At 41.3% G+C, this 24,950-nt stretch overlaps 1 protein-coding gene across 1 annotated transcript in view; it reads right to left on the reverse strand.

Annotated features, from left to right (window-relative positions):
* The window catches only part of lrrc7 (leucine rich repeat containing 7), a 115,917-nt gene extending 95,762 nt beyond the window's left edge, over positions 1–20,155 (reverse strand). Inside the window, exons 1-6 of the mRNA XM_060918344.1 lie at positions 20,137–20,155; positions 13,783–13,985; positions 9,642–9,759; positions 9,452–9,530; positions 5,071–5,160; positions 1,382–1,438 (exon numbers count right to left, since the gene is read on the reverse strand). Coding sequence (XP_060774327.1) covers positions 1,382–1,438; positions 5,071–5,160; positions 9,452–9,530; positions 9,642–9,759; positions 13,783–13,985; position 20,137 — 548 coding nt within the window. The 5' untranslated portion in view covers positions 20,138–20,155. The remainder of the gene's footprint in view (positions 1–1,381; positions 1,439–5,070; positions 5,161–9,451; positions 9,531–9,641; positions 9,760–13,782; positions 13,986–20,136) is intronic.
* Positions 20,156–24,950: the final 4,795 nt, after the last annotated feature.

The raw sequence follows: 24,950 nt of genomic DNA on the forward strand, positions 1-24,950 counted from the left end.
TGACTTAAAAAGCTTAACTGTGAAAAGACTATACTGAGGCTGATTACAGTAACTGAAATGCCACTGACCAGTCGTATAAAATGAAATCACTCCTAAAGCTGCTTTCCTTATGCAGTGTTTAGTCTGTTTGAATGGCAGATAAGAATACAGTAATAAGTGTGGACCAAAATAATGGGTTCAACACCATCTGAGGCAGGTGGTTTCAGGTTGGGTACTGGTGAAAACTAGCACGATTTGTTTGCAGTGAGAATGTGATGTGTCCCTGAATCAACTGAAAGTGAATCAAACACGTCATGTATTTTAGGTAGTGGGCAAGGCTTTTTGTAGATGTGAGCGGCTAAACTCATCAAAAGTGCAAACCAAGCCAAAGGACACAACTCTAGTGCTACAGAAATGTGATGTGTTACATTATATCTCATCTCATCTCCTCTAGCCGCTTTATCCTTCTACAGGGTTGCAGGCAAGCTGGAGCCTATCCCAGCTGACTACAGACGAAAGGCAGGGTACACCCTGGACAAGTCGCCAGGTCATCACAGGGCTGACACACAGACACAAACAACCATTCACACTCACATTCACACCTACGGTCAATTTAGAGTCACCAGTTAACCTAACCTGCATGTCTTTGGACTGTGGGGGAAACCGGAGCACCCGGAGGAAACCCACGCGGACACGGGGAGAACATGCAAACTCCGCACAGAAAGGCCCTTGCCGGCCATGGGGCTCGAACCCGGACCTTCTTGCTGTGAGGCGACAGCGCTAACCACTACACCACCGTGCCACCCGTGTTACATTATATACAGCATAAAATTATATTTAGTTTCACACCTATATTAGCTGTGCTCAGATGATTTTCATGATTTCTATGCACAAAAAGGTTTGTTTTCTGTTGCTGTATTACTGTCCAATAAATGAGAGCATTTTAGCCTTACACACCCCTTAACCAGTAGGGTTATTTTTTTCTTCTTTTTTGTTTTGGGGTATTTTGGTTAATTTAATTATATGCTAGGGCTGTATGATTCCCATCTCGAGACCGTTCCTGTAATGACTTTCATTTGTCTTGGACATATCTGTATTTGCACCTGCACATGCCTCAGTCTTGGGCATTGGTCTCACGAACTTTGGTCTTGAGCTCGTCTGAGAGTTTGTAAAAATAATGTTCATGTTGTCTTATCTTTTGGGTTTAAAAATAGGTAATTCCTTCTTTCAGACAACACAGACTCATCAAACCAAACAGCAAATGAACCAAAAGTATCATATTCGCTCTGATTCAGACTCAGCAAACTTGGTGTAAAAGTGGCCTAAGACTGTCAGTGTAAAAGTTTGTGTAACTGCACCAATGCTAACATTCCTAGTGTGAAAAAACACCCACGTCACTCACTTTGGCATAGTTTTCAAGTGATTCTCTCGAAGCTCCAGGATGCGTAATTTAGACAATCTGAAAAAAAGGAGAATTGCAATTAGTTCATTATGGAAAGTGAATCTCTTTAAAAGCCATAATCAAGAGGAACTGCAGATATATACTTATGTTTTCTAACTGTGATTTAAAAAAAGAAGAAAGAAAACCAAAAAGAAAGAAAGAAAAACAACATCACTAAACTCTGCTTCTTATGGAATCGTCACCCAACAATGACCCGCTTTACACTTGATTTTAAAATGCATCTTGGGCGATTGGATCACAAGTGGAAAGCACTATAAGGGTAGTTCTTCAGTAACGGAATTACATTCACAGCTAAATGTGGTAACGTTTTTCGTTTCAGTACTCAAGATAATGGTATTAAATAAAAATTTCACACTGTATGGGGTATCTTTTGACCCTAAAAAAGCATAGAAAAATTGGCTATGTTTAACTCTGAACGCAAAACCTTTTATGAGGAAAGAAAAGTCAGTAACGGAATTATGTCAGGAAAAACTGAACTTTCATTTCTTAAAATTCAAACCAAGATTTCTCTGAAGCAACACTGCTATAATTGGGGTGACGATTTTAAAATATGGTTTTCAGTACATTTTGCCTTGAATTCCATACTTTAGCAATATCACTGAGCTGACAAGTTAAGGCAATCTTAATGATTTCATCATTTGACCTCTCTGCTGAAGAATTGCTCAAATACAAGAGTAAATGACCATCAAGACACATTCAATCACACCACTTGCCGAGGGAGTCTGGGATGCTTTTGACCGTGTATCTTTTGTAGTGAAAATGCTAATGCATCCTGATGCATCTCCGACAAAGATGTAATAGGAAAACGCTTCATCAGTGCAGGATGTGGTGGCTGTTTTGGTGACAATGTGCCAATGCTGGTCTTGTTCTGTTCTTTTGCAAGTTTCAAAAATGTCATTGTCCTGCCAATCTCAACAGTTGGAATATCTCATACGTTAGTCCTTGAAACATTTTTGTTTTCTTAACTAGCTAATGCTAAACAAATCTGGTGCTTGTTTGGTGATAGAGACTGATGTAATAACTGTATGCAGGCCCTGTGACCTTCTAGCAGAAGTGATGCAGGTAGAAATGAAATCTGAACACAAATAGACAGCTGGACACCTTGGAGACACATGATAGACAGGGGTGTAAACAGTGAAGTGTCTCAGCTGTCCACTTGTGATCCGATCAGCCAAGACACATTTTAAAACCAAGAACCAGAACGTCAAGGACGTAGCAGCTCATCTGGCCTGCCATCAAAACAACCGTGACGACCAAAACATCAAACAGAACTGAAATGTGACAATGTGAGAGAGGACCAACCTCCACGACAAATTGTTTACAACAGAAAAATTAACAAAGGACTAAATTTTGTTCTCCAAGGGAAGATCGACCCGAAACATCGGTCAGAACTGAATTCATATGATAAATGAGAGAGTAGATACAATTCTAATCAGAAGAAAATTTGTTAAGTTGACCTAATTACTAATTTGTTAGGAAAAATTTGACAATACAATGAACAAATATTGTGCAGAAGGTCAAGTTCGTTCAAACGACACAATCAAAACTGAACTCCATTGAGAATTGAGGGAGGAGGCACGATTTAACTGAAAATAAACAAAGTTGTAAACAAACTGTTTACAACAGGAAAATCAACAAACAAATGACCAAGTTTTGTTCCTCAAGGGAAGATCTACCCAAAACATCGATCAGAACTGGAGTTGGATAAGGAATGAGAGAGGAGATAAAATTCTAGTGAGAGGCCTGGAAAATTCGTTAATTTGGCCTAATTACTAACTCGTTAGCAAAAAAATTGACAAAACAATGACCAAGTTTTGTGTGGAGTGATGAGTTCTTTCAAACAAAGCAATCAGAATGGAAATCCGTGGAGAACTGACGGAGGAGATACGATTTAACTGAGGCCCTGTCCACACGGCAACGGATTCAGGTGAATCTGATAAAATTGTTTATCGTTTCGGCCTGGCGTCCACACGGCAGCGGCGTTTTGGGTGCCCCAAAACGATATTTTTTGAGAACGGGTTCCAGAGTGGAAAAATCTGGCAACGGCGCCGTTGCGAAGTCGTCTGGATGAGTAGAACGGATTTGTTTACGATGACGTCACAACCACATGACTAGAACAAGCAGCACTCTCGCTGTTTTGTATGAACCACTGCATTGCATTCACTTTTGTATACAGCTTTTCTTTTAAATAAACAAGTAACTGAACCATTTCTTGAATTTCTTTTTTTTATTGGGTAAGACTGCTTTTCAAAATGTTCACACACAATATAAAAAGTTATATAAATTATATAAAAATGCTTTTCAAAATGTTCACACACAATAAGAAAATTAAGTTATATAAAACTATGCACACTAATAAAACTAATTTGTACACACAGAAGGCACGATTTCCTCGCATAGTCGCAGCCATCTTCTTCTTGTTGTGTGTTTGTTCCTGACAGTGCTTCACACCTAGTCTGGTTAACACCAGACCATATCACAAGTGAAATATGGTCTGGAATCCGCCTATTGAATTTCTCGTAGGGGAGGTGTGGTTTACGATTGTCAACGGCCATTTATTGGACGTTGCGAATGTCTATCATTTGGTGTATATGTAGCCCATGGCCAATCATGGCAGTTGTACCCGGTGACGTAGTTAGAGCGACGAAGAAGACGAAGAGGCGAAGAAAGACTGTAACGCCAAACGCTGTTCTTTTTTTAAAACAAACTTTCGCTCTAAACTATTCAGAACAGTGTCTAAAGCTTGATCGAAAGTTTGGTTTGTGTCGCTCGCCGCCATGTTAAATGTGATCCATAAACAGTCCCAAATAAACTACAAGCTTCCATTTGTCGAGTAGTACGCGTCACCGTCTTTCCACCCCTCCTCACTCTCTGATTGGCTCCCTAACTCAGGCGAGCCTTTAGACCATAGTTTCCATGCTGTCTTTTCAGATCGGAACGATTGTGCAAAGCAGCATGGGATTTCCCAGGCTACTTCACACCGGGTAGAAGAAGGGGTTTATGGGCATGCGTCTACTTCTTCTATTGTTCTGGTGTCTCCGATGGGACCGTCTTACAGCGCCCCTAGAGGTGTGGTATGTGTATTGCATCGTTTTCAGCAAGCGTTGCGTTGCCATATGGACCTGATATTTTACTGATCCGTTGCCCATGTGGACGCGATATTTTTTTTTAATAAAATCTCGTTGCCGTGTGGATGTAGCCTGAATTGTGGATGACGGACGGACGATGGACACCACGCCATGGCAACAGCTCATCTGCCTTATGGCCAGATGTGCTAATAACCAGGGCCAATGTGAGTAGCCAAAACAAGTCACTGTACTAATCAGCCTTTGTCTTTTTTTCTGTACACAATTCATGAAAAAGTGAAAATGAATAGAGAAGGCGCTTCTGAAAACTCAATGATAGTAAGCAAACAATGTTTTAGTTTATATTTTATTTTGTCTCTTTGCTTTTATTTGTTATGTCTCAATTTCCTTCTGTTTGCAGTAACATGGCATTCTTGTTGGTAAGGGTTTCACCTAAATAAATAAAAAAGAAGTGATTTAAATTGAGAGTAGCTCTGTTAAAGAGCAGCTTTATAGATCTGGTGCTTGGTACAGAATGACAGAAGCTGCTGATGGAGCTCTTACCTTCCAAAATTGGCGGGTAGGTACTCGAGGAAGGCATCATTTAAGAAGAGCTGCGTCAGATTGAGGAGCTGAGTAAAGCCATCTGGGAGTCTATGGGAACAGAAAGGTAGGCCATCAGCACATCACTCAGTGAGCGTTAAGCATCAGAAGCAAACTGGGCCCACTCTAATCCCATTACACTTTCCCTATAACTACCCCTGCTAGAGAGAGCACGACTTGTTTAAAGATTATTAGTGAGATGAGGGCGAGTGTTGTGGAACGTGAACGTGTCGGATTATTTTTAAACTTCAGCAGCAAATTCAATCATGGTCAGTTATGTTTTAATCTATTTTTAGTGGTGATGAATATTTCAGCTCAGAGAAATGAAACACAGCCTGAAATAATCTGTGGTCTCTCCTTGAACGAAGAATAAGTCAGTTATGAAAGATGTGTTTTCACTGTGTGATATTAAGGAACAAAGCTTCTTCATAATTCAAAAGTCTTTTTGAATACAGAAGAAAACCCTTTATTCCTAGTTTTAAGGAATCAAACTCAATTCGGCATGTGTCTCCAGTGAATAAACTATTCACAGGACATATTTAAATACTGCACTTATCACACATAATAAAGCACTTATCACACCCTGCACTACACCACGCTCCCTCCCATCCTCTAGCTCTGCTCAACTGGTCCCACCATTTCTCAGGTTACAAGGAAGGCATGCAATAAGACTTCTTTGTTCTGACACCTCAATGGTGAAATCAATTTCCCAAGATGTCTGAACAGCTGAGTCACTGGCAGTCTTCCAATGACATCTAAAGATCTACTGTACCTCCTCCTGAAATACTTAAATTGGCACGTTTCTAATAGATAGATAGATAGATAGATGTGTTGTATGTCTGGTTTTCTTACTACAACCCCGTTTCCAAAAAAGTTGGAATGTTGTGTAAAATGTAAATAAAAGCAGAATGCAATGATTTGGAAATCTTAGAAACTACATATTTTTTGGAAAATAGTAAAAAGATAACATATCAAATGTTGAAACTGAGAAATGTTATTGTTTTTTGAAAAATATATGCTCATTTTGAATTTAATGCCAGCAACATGTTTCAAAAAAGTTGGGACAGAGGCAACAAAAGACTGAGAAAGTTGTCTAATGCAGGGGGGGAAAAACACCTGGTGAAACATCTCACAACTAATTTGGTTAATTGGCAGCAGGTCAGTAACATGACTGAGTATAAAAAGAGCATCCCAGAGAGGCGAAGTCTCTCAGAAGTAAAGATGGGGAGGGGTTCACAGCTCTGTGAAAGACTGCGTGGGCAAACAGTGCAACAATTTAAGAATAACGTTCCTCAATGTAAAATTGCAAAGAATTTGGGGATCACATCATCTATGGTACATAATACACTAAGTAACTTTAAAAACGCACATTGATAAAACTTGCTGAATTCGTGCTGAGTTTATCTCAAGAAGAAAATAAATATATCACAATGGAAAAATAACTTCGTTCCGCCCGAATAAGTTCCAAATCTGTGCTCAAATCAGAATTTAAGGGAGTTGTACTCAATAACGTACAATATGACTCGGGTAGTCAATGACATGGACAGGCTTTAATTTTCAAACAAATTTTGCATACACTGTACACACACAATCTTGCCTATAAATACCCGGAGGAAATGATGGGAAAATTGTCATTATTGAAGATGCCACGCCTAAGCCAAAATCAGCGTGAACAGGCCATTGGGATGTTGTGTGCCGGAAGTACATAGACAGAGGTCGCCCGGCACTTCGGTGTTCATCATTCGACCATTTCCCGTTTGAGTCAGCGTTACAGACAGACAGGGAGCACCAGGGATCGTCCACGCCCTGGTCAGCCTCGAGTCACGACGCCAGTTCAGGATCAGCACATCAGGCTAGCTCACCTCCGTGACAGATTCCTGACACCCTCAGTCACTGCTGCTGAGACCCCTGGACGACACAGACCCAGAATCTCCAGCATGACGGTCCGAACATGGACCAACTGTCACTTTGAATTTTTTTATTGTGAATTAATTCTTGAGTTTGACAATAAATGTCCTTTATCGATGTTTCAAGATGTGTGTGCATTACATACAATATCATAAATTTCAAATATATGCATGGATCTAAAGTGATATCGTGTTGAATTCCATTGTGCGTTTTTAAAGTTACTTAGTATACCATTAAAAGATTCAGAGAATCTGGAGAAATCTGTGGATGCAAGAGACAAGGCTGAAAACTGACACTGGATGCCTGTGATCTTCAGGCCCTCAGACGACACTGCATTAAAAGCAGACATGTGTCTGTAATGGAAATCACTGTATGGACTCAGGAACACTTCAGAAAACCATCATCTGTGAAAACAGTTCATTACTGTATCCACAAACGCAAGTTAAAACCAGATATAAACAATATCCAGAAACACTGCCACCTTCTCTGGGCCTGAGCTCTTTTACGATGGACTGAGGCGAAGTGGAAAATTGTCCCGAGGTCTGGCAAATCAAAATTTGAAATTCTTTTTAGAAATCATGGACACCACGTCCTCCAGGCTAAAGGGGAGAGGGACCATTCGGTTTGTTATCAGTACACAGTTCAAAAGCCAGTATCTGTGATGGTAAGAGGGTGCATTAGTGCACATGACATGGGTAGCTTGTACATCTGGGAAGGCCTCATTAATGCTGAATGATATATGCAGGATTTGGAACAATATGCGCCCATCCAGGCAAAATATTTTTCAGCGAAGGCCTTGTTTATTTCAGTAAGACAATGCCAAAGCACATTCTGGATTTATTACAACTGCATCTCTCCACAGTAAAAGAGCCCAGGAGGTAAACTGGCCTGCCTGTAGTCCAGACTTGTCTTGAATTGAAAACATCTGGTGCATTATGAAGTGCAAAATACGACAAAGGAGACTCCGAACTGTTGAGCAAATGAAATCCTATATCAGGCAAGAATGGGACAACGATTCTCTTTCAAAACTTCAGCAATTAGTCTCCTCAGTTCCCAGACATTTACAGAGTGTTGTTAAAAGGAGAGGTGATGCAACACAGTGGTAAACATGCCCTGTCCCAACTTTTTTGAAATGTGTTGCTGACATTAAATTCAAAATGAGCATGTATTTTTCAAACAACAATAAAAACTCTCAGTTTCAATGTTTGAAAATCACCACATTCTTTTTTTTTTATTTATATTCAACATGGCTTTCCAATTTTTTTGGAAATTGGGTTGTATATTCCCCAACAGTTTTTTTTTGACTGATGGTATTCTTTGTCCATGACAAAGTGAACAAGCATCCAGATGTATTTATTGATAGAGGCTTCAAAACACTTCTTTAAACACTTCTTTAAGACGCTCTGGATATGGGCATCTGCCAAATGCTGTAAATGTAAATACAGATCTACAGTTGTACTAAAGTTTCTAAACTGTCTCTAGGCTACGTTTACACTAGACCATATCTGTCTCGTTTTCTTCGCGGATGCACTGTCCGTTTACATTAAACCGCCTGGAAACGCCTGGAAACGGGAATCCGCCAGCGTCCACGTATTCAATCCAGATCGTGTCAGCTCCGGTGCTGTGTAAACATTCAAAATACGCAGATACGCTGTGCTGAGCTCTAGCTGGCGTCTCATTGGACAACGTCACTGTGACATCCACCTTCCTGATTCGCTGGCGTTGGTCATGTGACGTGACTGCTGAAAAACGGCGCGGACTTCCGCCTTGTATCACCTTTCATTAAAGAGTATAAAAGTATGAAAATACTGCAAATACTGATGCAAATACTGCCCATTGTGTAGTTATGATTGTCTTTAGGCTTGCCATCTTTCCACTTGCAAGTGGTAAGTGATATGCGCTGGGATCACACACACAGCGGCTCAGTCTCGAATCGTGGCTTGTGCACTTCACTCGCGCGCTGTGTGAGCTGCGCAGGGCCGGAGTGCGCACCCTCCAGAGGGCACTCGCTGTTCAGGGCGGAGTGATTTGGAGCGCAGGATGCCCGCGGAGCCGAGCGTATCTGCGTATTGGCGTTGCTGTGTGCACGGCTAACGGTTTTAGTGTAAACGCGAATCGTTTTAAGAACGTTAATCTGATGATCCGCTGATTCGACGTAATGTAAACGTAGCCTCATACTGGTATAAACTGGAACGTCTATGTGGTACTGTGAAGTGTAAATGACTTATATGTCCTCAAACTGTTGGTAATCAGAAGAAAGCTGACTCTTAATGGTAAGAAAGCATACAAATCTCTGTGTACTCTGTGGAAAAGGTTGCATCATCCAAAAACTGCACACTTTCAAGATCCTTTGAATAACAAAATAGATATTAAAAATTCACAAACCATCTGTTGTTTAGTAAGTTTGTTATGTGGCTGTGGTTCTTGTACTTACTTGGTTATGGGATTTACACTGGCTTCTACAACTGATAAACATTTACAGCACTTGATATTGTCAGGAAATTCTTGAATGCCTGAAGGAATGAAGGATATATTCATAAATCAACAGAGTAGATGGCACATAAGCACATAAAATTTTATACCATAAACCAACAGATCAGCATATGCAGAAATGAAGAACATACCATTTTTACTTATATCTAATTCCTTCAGGTTTACAAGGCTAGCGATGGTGGTTGGCAGGTTTGAAAGGTCGTTATCAGGAATACTCAGTTTTCGTAGGGCTTGACAGTTGAAGAGTTGCTGATAGATAGATAGATAGATAGATAGATAGATAGATAGATAGATAGATAGATAGATAGATAGATAGATAGATAGAAAAAAATGGAAGATCTCAGGTGTGCTAAACTTACAACTTATAGTAACTGTATAAATAGCTAAAATTCACAATCATATAACATCTATTACTGTATCCTGCAAGGAATAAAACACAATGAGGTGTGCTGTTACAGGAATATAATCCACAACAGGCTGGTATAATATAGCCTCAGTTCCACCCCTATATTTTTCCTATAACAGAATGGCCCAGAGTGGTTTATTCCTCTTATACCACAGCAATTTGCAAATAATTACAATTTTTGCTTCCTTAATGAACACCACATAATTCTTTTGAACCAGTAATAGTTAAATTTAGTGTTATGGAATGTCTACAAGACAAAATGATTCCTGTTATCATTTATATTATAGCAGCTATAAACTCACCAGCCTCTCTTTTTTCTTTCTCTTGACGTTAATAAGACAAATGTAAATGTCAAAAACATACAGCTTGTCATATTACTGAGAAACCAAAAAAATTGCAAAATTATCTGTCCTGAAGACTCTCCTGTGGAGAAAACTTCCTGTTACAAAGCACTGACACTGGAGACTCCTTCCATAGATGTTAAACATCTCCTGACAGAAAGCTTCACCAAATCAGTGAATATATATGTTTATCTTTGTAAAATAACAACACATTTTTATTTTTTTTAGACTTGAATTATATGGCGTGCCTTCCATACAAGTCCCTGTGAATGAACTGTTACTATAGAAACAATAACATATTAGAAGAAGTACATTAACAAAAACCTATGATTTGATTTACAGCTGAAATTGCCATCAGTGCTGCTGATATAGAAAATTAATCAACACCTTCTGACCAATCTGATTCCACAACTCAACAACGCTATGGTGTAATTTAATGATGACATAAAAACATCATCATTATATTAATGTTCACAAAGCTAAAAATATTTATCACTCACATTTGTGCATTCGGGGCGGCACGGTGGTGTAGTGGTTAGCGCTGTCGCCTCACAGCAAAAAGGTCTGGGTTCGAGCCCCGTGGCCGGCGGGGGCCTTTCTGTGTGGAGTTTGCATGTTGTCCGCGTGGGTTTCCTCCGGGTGCTCCGGTTTCCCCCACAGTCCAAAGACGTGCAGGTTAGGTTAACTGGTGACTCTAAATTGACTGTAGGTGTGAGTGTGAATGGTTGTCTGTGTCTATGTGTCAGCCCTGTGATGACCTGGCGACTTGTCCAGGGTGTACCCCGCCTTTCGCCCGTAGTCAGCTGGGATAGGCTCCAGCTTGCCTGCGACCCTGTAGAAGGATAAAGCGGCTAGAGATAATGAGATGAGATGAGACATTTGTGCATTCAGAAAACATCTCATCATCTGTAGCCGCTTTATCCTGTTCTACAGGGTCGCAAGCAAGCTGGAGCCTATCCCAGCTGACTACGGGTGAAAGGCGGGGTACACCCTGGACAAGTCGCCAGGTCATCACAGGGCTGACACATAGACACAGACAACCATTCACACTTACGGTCAATTTAGAGTCACCAGTTAACCTAACCTGCATGTCTTTGGACTGTGGGGGAAACCGGAGCACCCGGAGGAAACCCACACGGACAACATGCAAACTCCACACAGAAAGGCCCTCGCCAGCCACAGGGCTCGAACCCGGACCTTCTTGCTGTGAGGCGACAGCGCTAATCACTACACTACCATGCCGCCCAGAAAACATTAGTAATAAAGAAAATATGACCTAAACACACCACTATTATGTTCTAAAGGCAATTTTAGACTGAAGATTTATAATGAGCAGAAGAAGAACATGCAGTCTAAAGATCCCATAAGATCACCACTCTTGCAAAAGGAACAGTTAATTCAACTTGAGAGGCTTCGTTTTTCTTTTTTTAAATCCAACTCTGTGATGAGTCATATGGGCACAAAACCCTTAGAAACCCAGAGCTTTCCCAGCTTTCATAACTGTCTGTTCATTCAGAATCTTCTAGTATTTTGATTGAAATCTAATTTAAGAATTTAATAAAGTTAAAAAAACAAGGATGAAAGCTGTAGAACGGACAAAAACAGATATAAAGGAAGAACATTAATATTTCTATGCTTTGTGGAAAACAAAAGGTACAAAAGTCAGAGACTGTCCAAGGTTTTGAATTAGCAATTCCTCCTCTCTGTTCCTCTCACAAGGCCAGACATGAATACACATCTGGAAACTGCCTTTCAAAAACTTAAAGATATTTTTTTGGGTCCTTTTCACCTCCATTGGATAGGACAGTGCAGAGACAGGAAACAAGCGGGAGAGAGAGACGGGGAGGGATCGGGAAATGACCTCGGGTCGGAACCGAACCCGGGTCCCCGGCACAGCGCCTTATCCACCTGAGCCACGACACCCCCGCCTTTCAAAAACTTGATTGTGAATAGCAACGAGAACGAGCACAATGATTTCCCCTCTAAAATCTACCCAAATTTCCAGTTAATGTGCAGAGGATTATCAGCACCTCGAGTCTTCAAAGTCTTCAAAATTAATGTTTAATTGAACCATTTTTGCCTTTCACAAAACAATGTTTGTTTTTCTGCATGTAATTTACCTCACTGCTAACTGGATTAGTGCCTACTGTATCAGATTTAGGGGCCTGAAGCATTGCCTCAAAAAGAAATATTTCCACAACAACCCTGAGCCATGAATGAATGAAAGAAATAATCAAAATGTACAGATATCAACAACTAAAATGCAGACATTGTGTTAGAGAATGTAACACAAATATATCAAAAACGCTGTTATTCAAATCCTTTTAACCTATACCTCTGAAGCTCTTAAAGATTTTTAACAGGACACTGTAAAAACCAAACCTTATTATGCTATAGCAAGTTTTCTTTTCTTTTCTTTTTTTTTTTTTAAGCAGCAGTTTATAAATAAATAGCAGAAAGTGCAGGACAATTCTGATGCTGATTTAATTGCCTATGCTTGTATAGTCAGCATGGAAAAAGCTGAATGTAGACAAATACCCTCAGGACAGAGACCATTCTGAACCAGTGTTGAATAGATTCAAACCACTGACATAGTAAGTGCCGCTAAAAATATTAAATCACCAAAATTTCATAGAATGACAGGATAGCATTAGCATAATTACCATGACAAAATATGAACAAATGTCTCTAGCCCAGAAAATGCATGTCCACTTTGAATAATTTCAAATGAGTGCAGGTTCTATTAAAGCTTCCTCATCATGCACAGAGTTCTTTTATTTAAAAAAAAATGATTTTGGAAATACACATTTGTGGACATCTGACTATCACACCCGTATGTGGTTCTTCTCCAAACTATTGGCATAAAATTGAAAACACAGGCATGTATAGAATGTCTCTGTATGCTGTAGCATTACAATTTCCCTTCAGTGGAACTAAGGGGCTCAAACATGTTCCAGTATGACAATGTGCACAAAGCAAAAGCCATGAAGACATGGTTTGTCAAGGCTGGAGTGGCTGAAGTCCAGTGGCCTGTACAGAGCCCTGACTCTGAACACCTTTTGGAAGAACCGGAAAGCCGACTGCACCCCAGGCCTTCTCGCCTGACCTCACTAATGCTCTTGTTACTGAATGAGCACAAATCCCTACAGCCACGCTCCAAAATCTAGTGGAAAGCCTTTGCAAGTGTGGAGGTTATTATAGTGGCAAAAAGGGAGACTAAATCTGGAATGGGATGTTTAAAAAAAAAAAGCACATGTGGGTATGCTGGGGAAGCCATGGCCTAAAGGTTATAGAGAAGCAACTTTAGGACTAAAAGGTCACTGGTTCGATTTTCTGGACCAGCAGAAATGGCTGAAGTGCCCTTGAGCAACGCACTTAACCCCTAAATGCTCCCCAGGTTGCTCTGGGTATGTTGTATATCATCTGGATAAGAGCCTGTAATGCAATGTAATGGTGAGGTGTCCATAAAATCTTGGCCATACAGTATTCATTTACCATTGGCATGAATGCAAGTGAAAAATTTACCTTGGGAAGTTCTTCGATTTGGTTAGCATCCAGATAGAGCTCCTCCAGAGTGCGCTCGAAGCTGAAGATCTCCTTGGGCACCTGCTGCAGGCTGCAGTGTGAATAATCCAGCACGGAGATGACTTCCTCCTCCCCACGGAAGCATCGGCACGGCACCAGGCGCCCGATGATCTTCCTCTTGGTAGTCATCTCCAGACACTGCACTGTAGGTCAGAGAGAGGGCATGACTTAGCTTATCCACACAAAAAACAAAGACATCTCCGGGGCAGCTGGTTTAAATCGGGTAAAAAAAAAAAAATCAATATAAGGTTTCATTTTTGGCATCCACAAAAGCTTAGCTGTTAACAAATGTCTCAAGATCTGACCATTCTCATTAATGTCGCAAGGCCACGAATCGGATACGTATCTGATCTAGGACCATGAAAGTGACTCAAATCTTATTAGAAAAGACCAGAGTTCTGTGTCCAAACTGCTTTAAAAACATCAGATCTGTGTCACATTATGGCAAAAAAAATCATATTTGAGTCAATTCAGGCGGCACGGTGGTGTAGTGGTTAGCTCTGTCGCCTCACAGCAAGAAGGTCCTGGGTTCGAGCCCCGGGGCCGGCGAGGGCCTTTCTGTGTGGAGTTTGCATGTTCTCCCCGTGTCCGCGTGGGTTTCCTCCGGGTGCTCCGGTTTCCCCCACAGTCCAAAGACATGCAGGTTAGGTTAACTGGTGACTCTAAATTGACCGTAGGTGTGAATGTGAGTGTGAATGGTTGTCTGTGTCTATGTGTCAGCCCTGTGATGACCTGGCGACTTGTCCAGGGTGTACCCCGCCTTTCGCCCGTAGTCAGCTGGGATAGGCTCCAGCTTGCCTGCGACCCTGTAGAAGGATAAAGCGGCTAGAGATAATGAGATGAGATGAGATGAGTCAATTCAGTTTTGTAATGTGAATGTAATGTGTGTGTGTGTAATAGTTTGCCCCACACTAGTGTTTGCCAGTGATGAGACTTCATGGTATAATGCATTCCTCAACACTCATCTCATCTCATTATCTCTAGCCGCTTTATCCTTCTACAGGGTCGCAGGCAAGCTGGAGCCTATCCCAGCTGACTACGGGCGAAAGGCGGGGTACACCCTGGACAAGTCGCCAGGTCATCACAGGGCTGACACATAGACACAGACAACCATTCACACTCACATTCACACCTACGGTCAATTTAGAGTCACCAGTTAACCTAACCTGCATGTCTTTGGACTGTGGGGGAAACCGGAGCACCCGGAGGAAACCCACACGGACACGGGGAGAACATGCAAACTCCACACAGAAAGGCCCTCGCCGGCCCCGGGGCTCGAACCCAGGACCTTCTTGCTGTGAGGCGACAGCGCTAACCACTACACCACTGTGCCGCCTTCCTCAACACTCATTATTTAATTGTTGACCTATTGATAGATATTTAACAGTTATTCCATAAAATCGAGTTGTACATGAGCTGATAGCTGATGAGGTGCGTAGCACCGAGTCGGCTATAAGACGTGTATGACGAGATTGAGTGGAATAACTGTTTTATTCTATCCACATTCACTGGATTTTGAGAAACAGAGCATTTTTATTTTTAATTTTTGCAAATTCAATAAATAAAAACTTTATACAAAACGTCTGACAAAATAATTTCCACTTTGAATATAAACAAACCGGCGAAATGGCAGCAATTTGTGAAAAATGCTATAATAATAATGGTTGAAAAATAAAAAAGGATACGTTCTTACCATCAAATATTCCATATTTTATTGCATTTTTTTTGGGGGGGGGGGGTTGTTTTCAAGTAGTATTTTTATTTCATCCTCGGTTGGTTCAGCAACACGCTCCGCCATTTTGTTTTTCTATACTCATGGTAAATGAGCTGATATCCTAGTAGTAGAGTAGCCAGAGTGCACGATTGCTCATATCTAGTGAATGCGGATAGAATAATACATTTTAGCCCTCCTATCTATATCACTGGGCACCAGCTTTCAAAAAAAGAATATGTAATTATAATTAATGCCATCACTCCTCATGAATAACCAGAGAGCATACATGTCAACCTATACGGAATGTCCGTATTTTATACGGATTTGATTCAATAAACGTAGTATACAGGCGTACAAATAAAGTTATACGGATTCTTTAAAAAAACTTCAATATTTATTTAGAGCTATAATCAATTCCCACGATGATAAAAGAGCGCATAACATTTACAAACGTACTGTACACCACAGAAAGCACAAACAGCCAGTATGAAATCAGTCTTATGAAATCGCGCGTTATCTTGTGGTAGCGAGACTTCGTTCCACTTTTGATCATGCGCACACCACACTGCGAGAATCCCGCCAACCGGGAAGTAACATTTTGTTTGAAACACATATTTCCACCTGAGCGACTTTCAATAGCGACTGAAAAGATTCTGAATGGGCACTCCGGCAAGATCAACACAGACACTTGCTGTGACATGCAGCCTCGTGAGGTATTGGTGCAGACTGCTAAAAAAAGCTGTCATGGAGTACAATTCAGAACATTAGAGTGACACTTTGTGTTTTTGTCGAACATTGGAGCTTTGTATTCATTCTGAAGGTTTATTGTTATTAATATTGAATAAAAAGTAACTTGGGTATATCATTGTTAATTATCATTCAAATTTGAGGTAAATTATTTTAATTTGCATCTTATACGGATTTTATAAGGGAAATACGGATTTTGGAGGTTGGTTATACAGGTTTGATTGACCAAAGGTTGACATGTATGAGAGAGCTATACAAGTAATATAGATAAGACTGATCACAGAACACCTTGAAATCAAATTATCGGAGGTTTATCAAACAGTACAGGAGACAAACAATCTGAACATTTTCCATACATTTGTCCTCTTGGTATCATGCAGTGACAGTAATCAGTCATGATTAATCAGCAGCCTACAATCTCATCATGCTTCACATCCTGAAAAATGAGGTTCCATAAAAGCCAGCTGTGATGACTCAATGCCGGATTTCATAACTGTCCATGATTCATAAACATATGTAATTAACAGGGTAGATGTACATTCCAGTGGTCCTTTATGACCTGTCAAGTAAGATGATGGTCTTCTCTTTACACGAGATATATTTATTTTGTAAGAGATGTAAATGCAAATAATGTGACATTTTGCTTTGCTATAAAGAACAAATCTGAAAAGGTATTATGGTTTATGCCCCCCCCCCCCCCCCCTTTTTGTAATCACTGTAATCACTAAAGTATCTAAATGGCACTATGTTTCTTAATGACAGACTTTATTAGGTGATGTACAATATTTCCAGTCACATTTGCTTTGGTATTCTTCAATGCCTCACTTCCTAAAAAATGAGTTCCATAAAAGCTAACCATGCCAAACTGCCAGCTTTCATAACTATCCGTGACAAACTTAAATGCAATTAACACTGGACTTAGAGCCTCAAGTCACAACCATAAAACTGCAAATCGGACTGCCAGCACTGCTTAATCACTTGTCAACTGCGTCGTTGTAGAAAATAGCCAGCTATAAAACAGGAAAGCATGATCAATTCTGTCTTTAGTGGGTAAAAATCTTATCAGTCATGCTGCAGAAAGCTGCACTGGTACTGCACACGAGAGATGAAAAATTGTACATTACAGAAACTTTCTTTGAAAAACATGGGATTTTTAATCTTCCTTCATTTGAGTAAAAGGACAAGCATCGTGACATACATTTGTGTTGTGAACATTAAAGTAAGAAATGGTAATTTTTAAAAAAGAGAAATAAATCTCACACAAACAAGTTCAGGAAAGGTTATCTGACTCACTGAACATCAGGTGACTCTCCTGGGATTCGAACAAAATGCAACACTCAGTGCGTTTACATGCACATAGAGAAAATCGAATTTCTGCCGTTGCTCGACTGAAATCGAAGTTCTAAATGCCATGGAAACACCTTAGCTAGGCTGAAATTGAACCGAACTTGATTTCTCGTAATCGAGCTACACGACCTAGATTATGCGATTTTTGCCGAGCTACTTAGTGCATGTAAACCCTATCGAGCTACGTAGTCGAGCTACTTACTTCAGCACTGCCCCTTCCGGAAGTGACGAGTGACGAGATCACAAGCGGGAAACACGACAGCCTCGGTCGGCATGACAACAGTAGTAGCGAGCAGCAGAAGAGGTCAGGAGGAACAAACAAAGAAGAGAAAATGGCGAGCAGAAACGTGCACTTCTGGAGCAATGAGGAGACAGAGTTCATGCTCATTCAGCTTAAGGAGTTGAATATATTAAAATTCATGGACGGGAGAAAAACGCGCAATGGAGAACACGGAACTGATAACTTTGTTTATACTCTTGAATAGCTCTTCTTCATGACGACAACCGGAAGTGTAACAACACGATGGGGCGTGTAGCGCCACCTGTGGCTCGGGTGCACAATGTACCTCACACAATAGCTCGATTTCCTTGTGTGCATGTAGGATTGGATTTCTCTGGCACCCCTGCTGGGACCCTTAGCTCGATTACCGACAGCAGCTTGATTTGGATGTGCATGTAAACGTACTGAGTATGTCAACACAACAACTATTTATTACTTTAATCAACAACTTTGTTGTCCTGACAAAGAACAAGAGAGAACAAAAGCAGGACTATTGAGGCATGTGCAAAATCCCCAGGGATGGAAATATAAGGCTCTCTGAGACATGGTGTGTGAGTGGGCATTGGGGAATCAGTGTTAGATTGGAAAGCTAATTACTGAAGCTTTTCTTTTCTACATGAAAATCTAGGACTGAAATAATAATAATCTGGTGGGATAAACAAATGTAAGGTTAAAACGGTATGAAAAAGCAATTACATTACAAGACCAAACAGCAGCCACCATTTACAATCAAGGTAAAGATAATTTACACATCATTTCACTAAAACAGCATGGATGTGAATGGATTTTTAGTTTATTAATGAAGTATCTTATGAGCTTTATACAATTCACTCACCTTCAGTATACTGTACCGTATTTACAAATTGTTTGCCATCTACAGAGTAAAAAAGGCTCTATGTTCAGGGATATGCTGCCCTACGACACAGTCTGATGTGTTTTATTACACTTGGATTCCAGATTTCCCCTCAGACATCAGTAAAGTCCATCCATCCATGCATCCATTCATCTATCCATCTGTTTAGCCATCCATTCACCCATCTGTTTAGCCATCCATCCATCCATCCATCCATCCATCCATCCAGCTAATCTTCTAATACCACAGAAGTTTGGCAACAATTATCTCATCTCATCTCATTATCTCTAGCCGCTTTATCCTGTTCTACAGGGTCGCAGGCAAGCTGGAGCCTATCCCAGCTGACTACGGGCGAAAGGCGGGGTACACTCTGGACAAGTCGCCAGGTCATCACAGGGCTGACACATAGACACAGACAACCATTCACACCTACAGTCAATTTAGAGTCACCAGTTAACCTAACCTGCATGTCTTTGGACTGTGGGGGAAACCGGAGCACCCAGAGGAAACCCACGCGGACACGGGGAGAACATGCAAACTCTGCACAGAAAGGCCCTCGCCAGCCACGAGGCTCGAACCCGGACCTTCTTGCTGTGAGGCGACAGCACTAACCACTACACCACCGTGCCGCCCCGGCAACAATTATGATTTTAAAATTAATTTTATGAATGGCATGAATTAAAGACAAGACCACACAGTTTGCTTACTGTTACAATGTGCTCACACTACAGATTCTCTGCATAAATGTCTTCTAACAGAAAGCTTCACCATGTCAACAATTTTTCTTTGTTCAATAAAGTTTTTAAAATTACATAATGTGACCATCTGCCAAAGAAGTCCCGAGGTAAGTTGCTGCAATAGAAACGATACTATATCAGTGTACGGTAAGCATTTGTGTGTGTGTGTGTGTGTGTGTGTGTGTGTGTGTGTGTGTGTGTGTGTTACACAATTCAGTGCAGTGAGGAATGCACGGACCTGTACATTGGGGAAATGAAACAACCGCTTCACAGGCACATGGCCCAACACAGGCGAGCCAGTTCCTCAGGCCAGGACTCTGCAGTCTGTCTTCATCTCAATAACAAAGGACACTCATTTCAGGACTGCAATGTACACATTTTAGCCAGAGAAGACCGGTGGTTTGAACAAGGAGTAAAAGAAGCCATCTTCGGCAACCTGGAACGACCATCACTGAACAGAGGAGGTGGTCTGAGACACCACTTATCAGCCACCTACAATGCAGTCCTTGGCACACTTCCCAGAAAACTGAATACACATCCACACCAAAACTCAGCTGACTTCAATGACTCACATGATGGCAGAGAGAGTCAACAAACCATAGATCACCCTAATGACTCTCTAGGCTGCTAACACTGTTCACTCCCAGCCTCCAGTGACCCTAACAACCTATAGATAGTTTTCACTGACGTCACGGCATTCCGGGGAACGCCCTCCAGCCGCCATCATGTGGGGCAAAGAAAACGGACCATCGCCATTACTGGCTATGTTATCTCGGACGAATTTATGAAGTTATATAGTCAGTTTTCTAAAATAAAGATCAATGTCGGCAAAATCAAGCAAACGGAAGTATATAGATACATTGGATGACATCTCACGACAACGGTATGCAGCCAAACTGGCCTTGATTGGGGGAATTGACCCCTACGAAGTGGACAAATATGCATTTTCAAGTGACTATGCAGGGCTGCCATCCATATCGTACCCTGATATTGTGAACTATTTCGTGAATAGTAAAAGTGCCTACACACTTGACGACCTCAAAGCATACAAGTCGCTGGAGTCATACAATTATTTTGTCTGTGGCTGGGTCCGTGAAGTCCACCATATAAAAACAAGTGACAGTCGTGTCCTAATTACAGCCGAGGTATGTAAACATTGGAATTTTAGAGCTCTCAACACTGCATATAAATATATGTGTGTGTATAATATCGAGTGGATTTAAGACAAATTTTACATCCATTAGTGGTATTACAGTACCATGTCAGTATAAACTTTGTAATATAATTAACTGGTATGCAGGCTTGTTACATTTTGTGTTTGTTCTGATAAATATGACAATTTATAGGCCAGTAATAATCATATGTTTGCAGCCTTGTACCGAGCGATATTAAGTGTACATTACAATGTAAACGTACACTCAGCGGTTCCAGTTAGGCATTCTCCAGAGATTGTTTACACGATGTTTTGGTTTCCAAAAACAAACTTAAACACAATTGATTGTTTATTTAAACAACTTGCCACTTATAAAATGATCGGAGCAGACTTTGCTGTGTTTGGAAGGCTGATAATCCTTGTGGTTGATTCTCGCAAGCCATAGATTTCTCCTTTGTATGCTGAGTTTCTTTGTTTGCTCGCCTTTGTGCTCCTGTACAGTGGGAATTCCATAAAAGCTCCGCTTGACGTCATCATCTGACCTATTACGACAGCCGTGAATACAACAGGTGTGCACCATTGCTAGCTTTAAATAGCCTGCTTGGGTTCTTTTGAAGACTTTGTACTCGCGCGTTACAATGTGTGCTCAGTGACCCGTACGGTAAGCTTGACCCAGAAGATGGCCGCCACTAGGGAATCCCCAACTCTGTGACGTCATGTGAAAACTACCTGTACCGTATGTATAGGATGACTGAGAGTATCAATGACCCATATGACCTCGACAACTCTCCTTAGCCCTTGTATGGTGTTTGGGTCTGTAGGACCCGTTTTCATTTTTATGCCTCCACCACCATAAGGTGCAGGAGGCATTATGTTTTCGGGTTGTCCGTCTGTCCGTCCATGCATGCATGCGTGCGTGCTTGTGTCCGTCCCGAAACCTTGTGAACGCGATATCTCAAAGGCTAATGCAAGGAATTTCACCAAACTTTCACCATTTGTGCACTTTGGGACAAACATGAACTGATTAGATTTTGAGATCAAAAGGTCTAAGGTCAAGGTCACTGAGGTCAAATGTCTGTCCGAAAACCTTGTGAACACAATATCTCCAAGGCGAATGAAAGGAATTTCACCAAACTTTCACTGTTTGCGCATTTGGGGACAAAGATAAACTGATTAGATTTTGAGATCAAAAGGTCTAAGGTCAAGGCTACTGTGAGGTCAAATGTCTGTCCGAAAACCTTGTGAACACAATATCTCCAAGGCTGATACAAGTAATTTCACCAGGTCAAGATTACTGTGAGGTCAAATATCCATCCCCAAATCACAACTTAATAAGGCATGTAGTCTACCAGGCGGAGGCATCCCCATCGACGCCATTGGCGTCGAGTTCTATCTAGTTTATCAAAGGAACAATGACACGATTAATTATTTTTTCAAACTCAGACTCAATGGCCTTGGCTCATTTTCTGTGAAGAACATACATCAGAACACATTTTCGATGACCACACACTGTACACCCCCCTACACATTTATATTACATACAGGATGTTTGGGTCCACTGGACCCGGGGCTAATAAAAGTGTGTACCTTCACTCTGTCCTCCTCCTGTCTGGGCCTGCTGTTAGTGTGTGTGTGTGAGTTTTGTGTTTCTGCCCTGCCGTTCAAGCACCGACACCTGTCTGCCCTCACATTCCTACACATTTTACCCTATGTCTTGTGGGAACCAAGACAGAAGTTCCCATAAATTGGGGGCAGGACACAATAAATATAGCTTTTTCAATGTGGCTCCTTATCACAACTGATCAAGATGGCCAAAATATTCTCTGCTCAGATGGCCTTGCAAATGATTTTGGAAGAGAGAGAAGCTTTGGATGATGATGTAAAGGAAGACGTTTCACATTTCTGAAAATTCAGAGTCTGACAGTGACTTTGAAGAAGAGGATGAGATGGAGCATCAGCCAGTCCCAAAACGAAGACGAGCATGGGGATGATGTGTTGTATAGACTGACATGGTTACTGCATGTGTTCAGCTTGTGTTGTGTAAACTGAACTGAATGGGTTACATTTCTAATGAAATTCAAAGAAATAAAATCAGTTGTTATGAAAAACCTTGCTTCATTTGTAAATTTGAAGATAAACATTTTTTTCCACTCATATCTTGACTGTAATTGAGTTTCTTTTTGTAAAATTACATTTTATTAAAAAAACAAAAAACGAGTAGCACCTTTTTTTAAATAAATGTAATCTAACAAAGGTAAAGGGCAAGTATTAACCATATATGCTGTTTATGTTGCTTGTAATTGGGGTGAAGTAAACATCTGTTAAGTATTTAATGTAAAATTGTTTGATTGTATTTAATTTAAAGCACCAAAATGCAGCGGGTCCACCAGACCCACGAACACTGACTGAGTAACAAAAATACGAACACCACACAAGGGTTACCCTAGGCTGACACTTGCACGACTTTTGGCCACGATTTTGTCGTGGCAAGTCGTGCCATTTTGGGGCACGAACTGGGAGGCTCCCGCACTGTTCACGACTAGTTCAGGCATAGTTCACGACGAGTTCACGAATGCGTGCCCGTCCACATTCACGCACTGGCACGACGAGTTCACGCATAGTTTACGCACTTCCCGCATTGGCACGACGAGTTTGCGCAATTCGGATGGTGTCGTGCCGACTTGGGCACGCCTGTGTCATGCACAACCTCATCCTCATCAGATACCCACACGCAATTTCAGAAGTGGACCGCGAAGATCCGGACACACATGATCTGATCCCTGGTGGATGGAGGACTGACCGACACCTGCAGGGGCTGCTGCCTCTAACCGGCCATCATACCCAGAAGGATGCAAAGGATCAGCGAGACTACCTGTCACATTACTACATGTCCCCTGCTGGTGCTGTCCCTTGGCAAGAAAGAATGGTAGGAGCTTCATGAGCTGCATCCACAGTTGTTCCATTTTTGAAATAAAAGAAACGAAACTCCCCCCCCCAAAAAAAAAAGTCATGAAGGAATAGAAAATAAAAGACATTAAAGAAAAAAGCAAGAAAAAAAATTGCGAATGGCGAGAAGTGTCCGGGAAGCCCTATATATACCCCCGCACCGACGCGAGCGCCACTGTCGCGCAGTAGTCGTGAACTGCTCGTGAACTGCTCGTGAACTCGTCGTGAACTGCTCGTGCCATGCGCAAACTGTTCGTGAAGTGCGTAAACTAGTCGTGAACTGCTTGTGCCATCAATGCGTGACCGTGTCAGTGGGAAGGCACGGCCACGCTGCGACGCGCACCAATTCATGAACATGTCGTGAACTACTCGTGAACTCGACGTGAGCTGTTCGTGAACTATTCGTGGCAGTTCGTGACAGTCGTGGCATGGCGCGCACTTCCACGCACTGGCACGCATCCTCCCGCATCGTCCCGACGAGTTCACGACGAGATCGCGAACAGTTTGCGCATAGTTCACGACCCGGTCGCGAAATTTTGTCGTGACCAAAATTTTGAACATTTCAAAATTCTCGTCCCGACATGGCACGCAGTCACGACGGGTTTACGCACACTTCACGCCAGTTTACGACTAGTTTGCGCACTGGCATGACTCAAGTCGTGCCAATGCGTGCCACGGAATCGTGCAAGTGTCAGCCTAGCCTTAGAGTTGCTTTTGGTCCACTAGAGGATAAATACCTGGAACTCCCCACTAGTCAGACAGAACTGAAGAAACCTTTTGGATGAGAGGTGAAATGTCTTCAAGAATTCCAAGCAAATCCAGTTGCCTTCTTTAGCATCTACGGTTTACAAGGGGTGCCAATAATTGTGGAGGGCACTGTATGTATCTATAATCTCAAACTGTAAAAACAAACTCTAAACAAAGATACATTACATATAATATTTGCCTATTAAGCTTAACAAATCACAATGACAAAATTAACAGTTAATAAATCACTCAATTGACTGTACATTTTGTATTTCGTACAGAAGAACTAAATAAGCTGTAAAGTGCATCCCTCAAAATCAATCAAATACTGAAATATTCCAGGTGTGAACAAGCAGGAACAAACGTGGGATAGGGAGAAGCATCGTCTTTTACCCTGGGAATATGATAGAAAATAAAACACAGAGCAGGCTAGCTACTAAATCAGGGCTAATCGCTCATATCAGCATAATTAACTAACTTTAGCTAGAACTGCTCTAAATCTAAAAGAATATAATCAGAAGCATCAATATTTTGAGCATCAGTGCTACTAAGAAGTAACAAAAATAATTATAACTTTTCATTTT

Source organism: Neoarius graeffei, chromosome 4, assembly GCF_027579695.1.
Source record: "Neoarius graeffei isolate fNeoGra1 chromosome 4, fNeoGra1.pri, whole genome shotgun sequence".
Classification (NCBI taxonomy): Eukaryota; Metazoa; Chordata; class Actinopteri; order Siluriformes; family Ariidae; genus Neoarius; species Neoarius graeffei.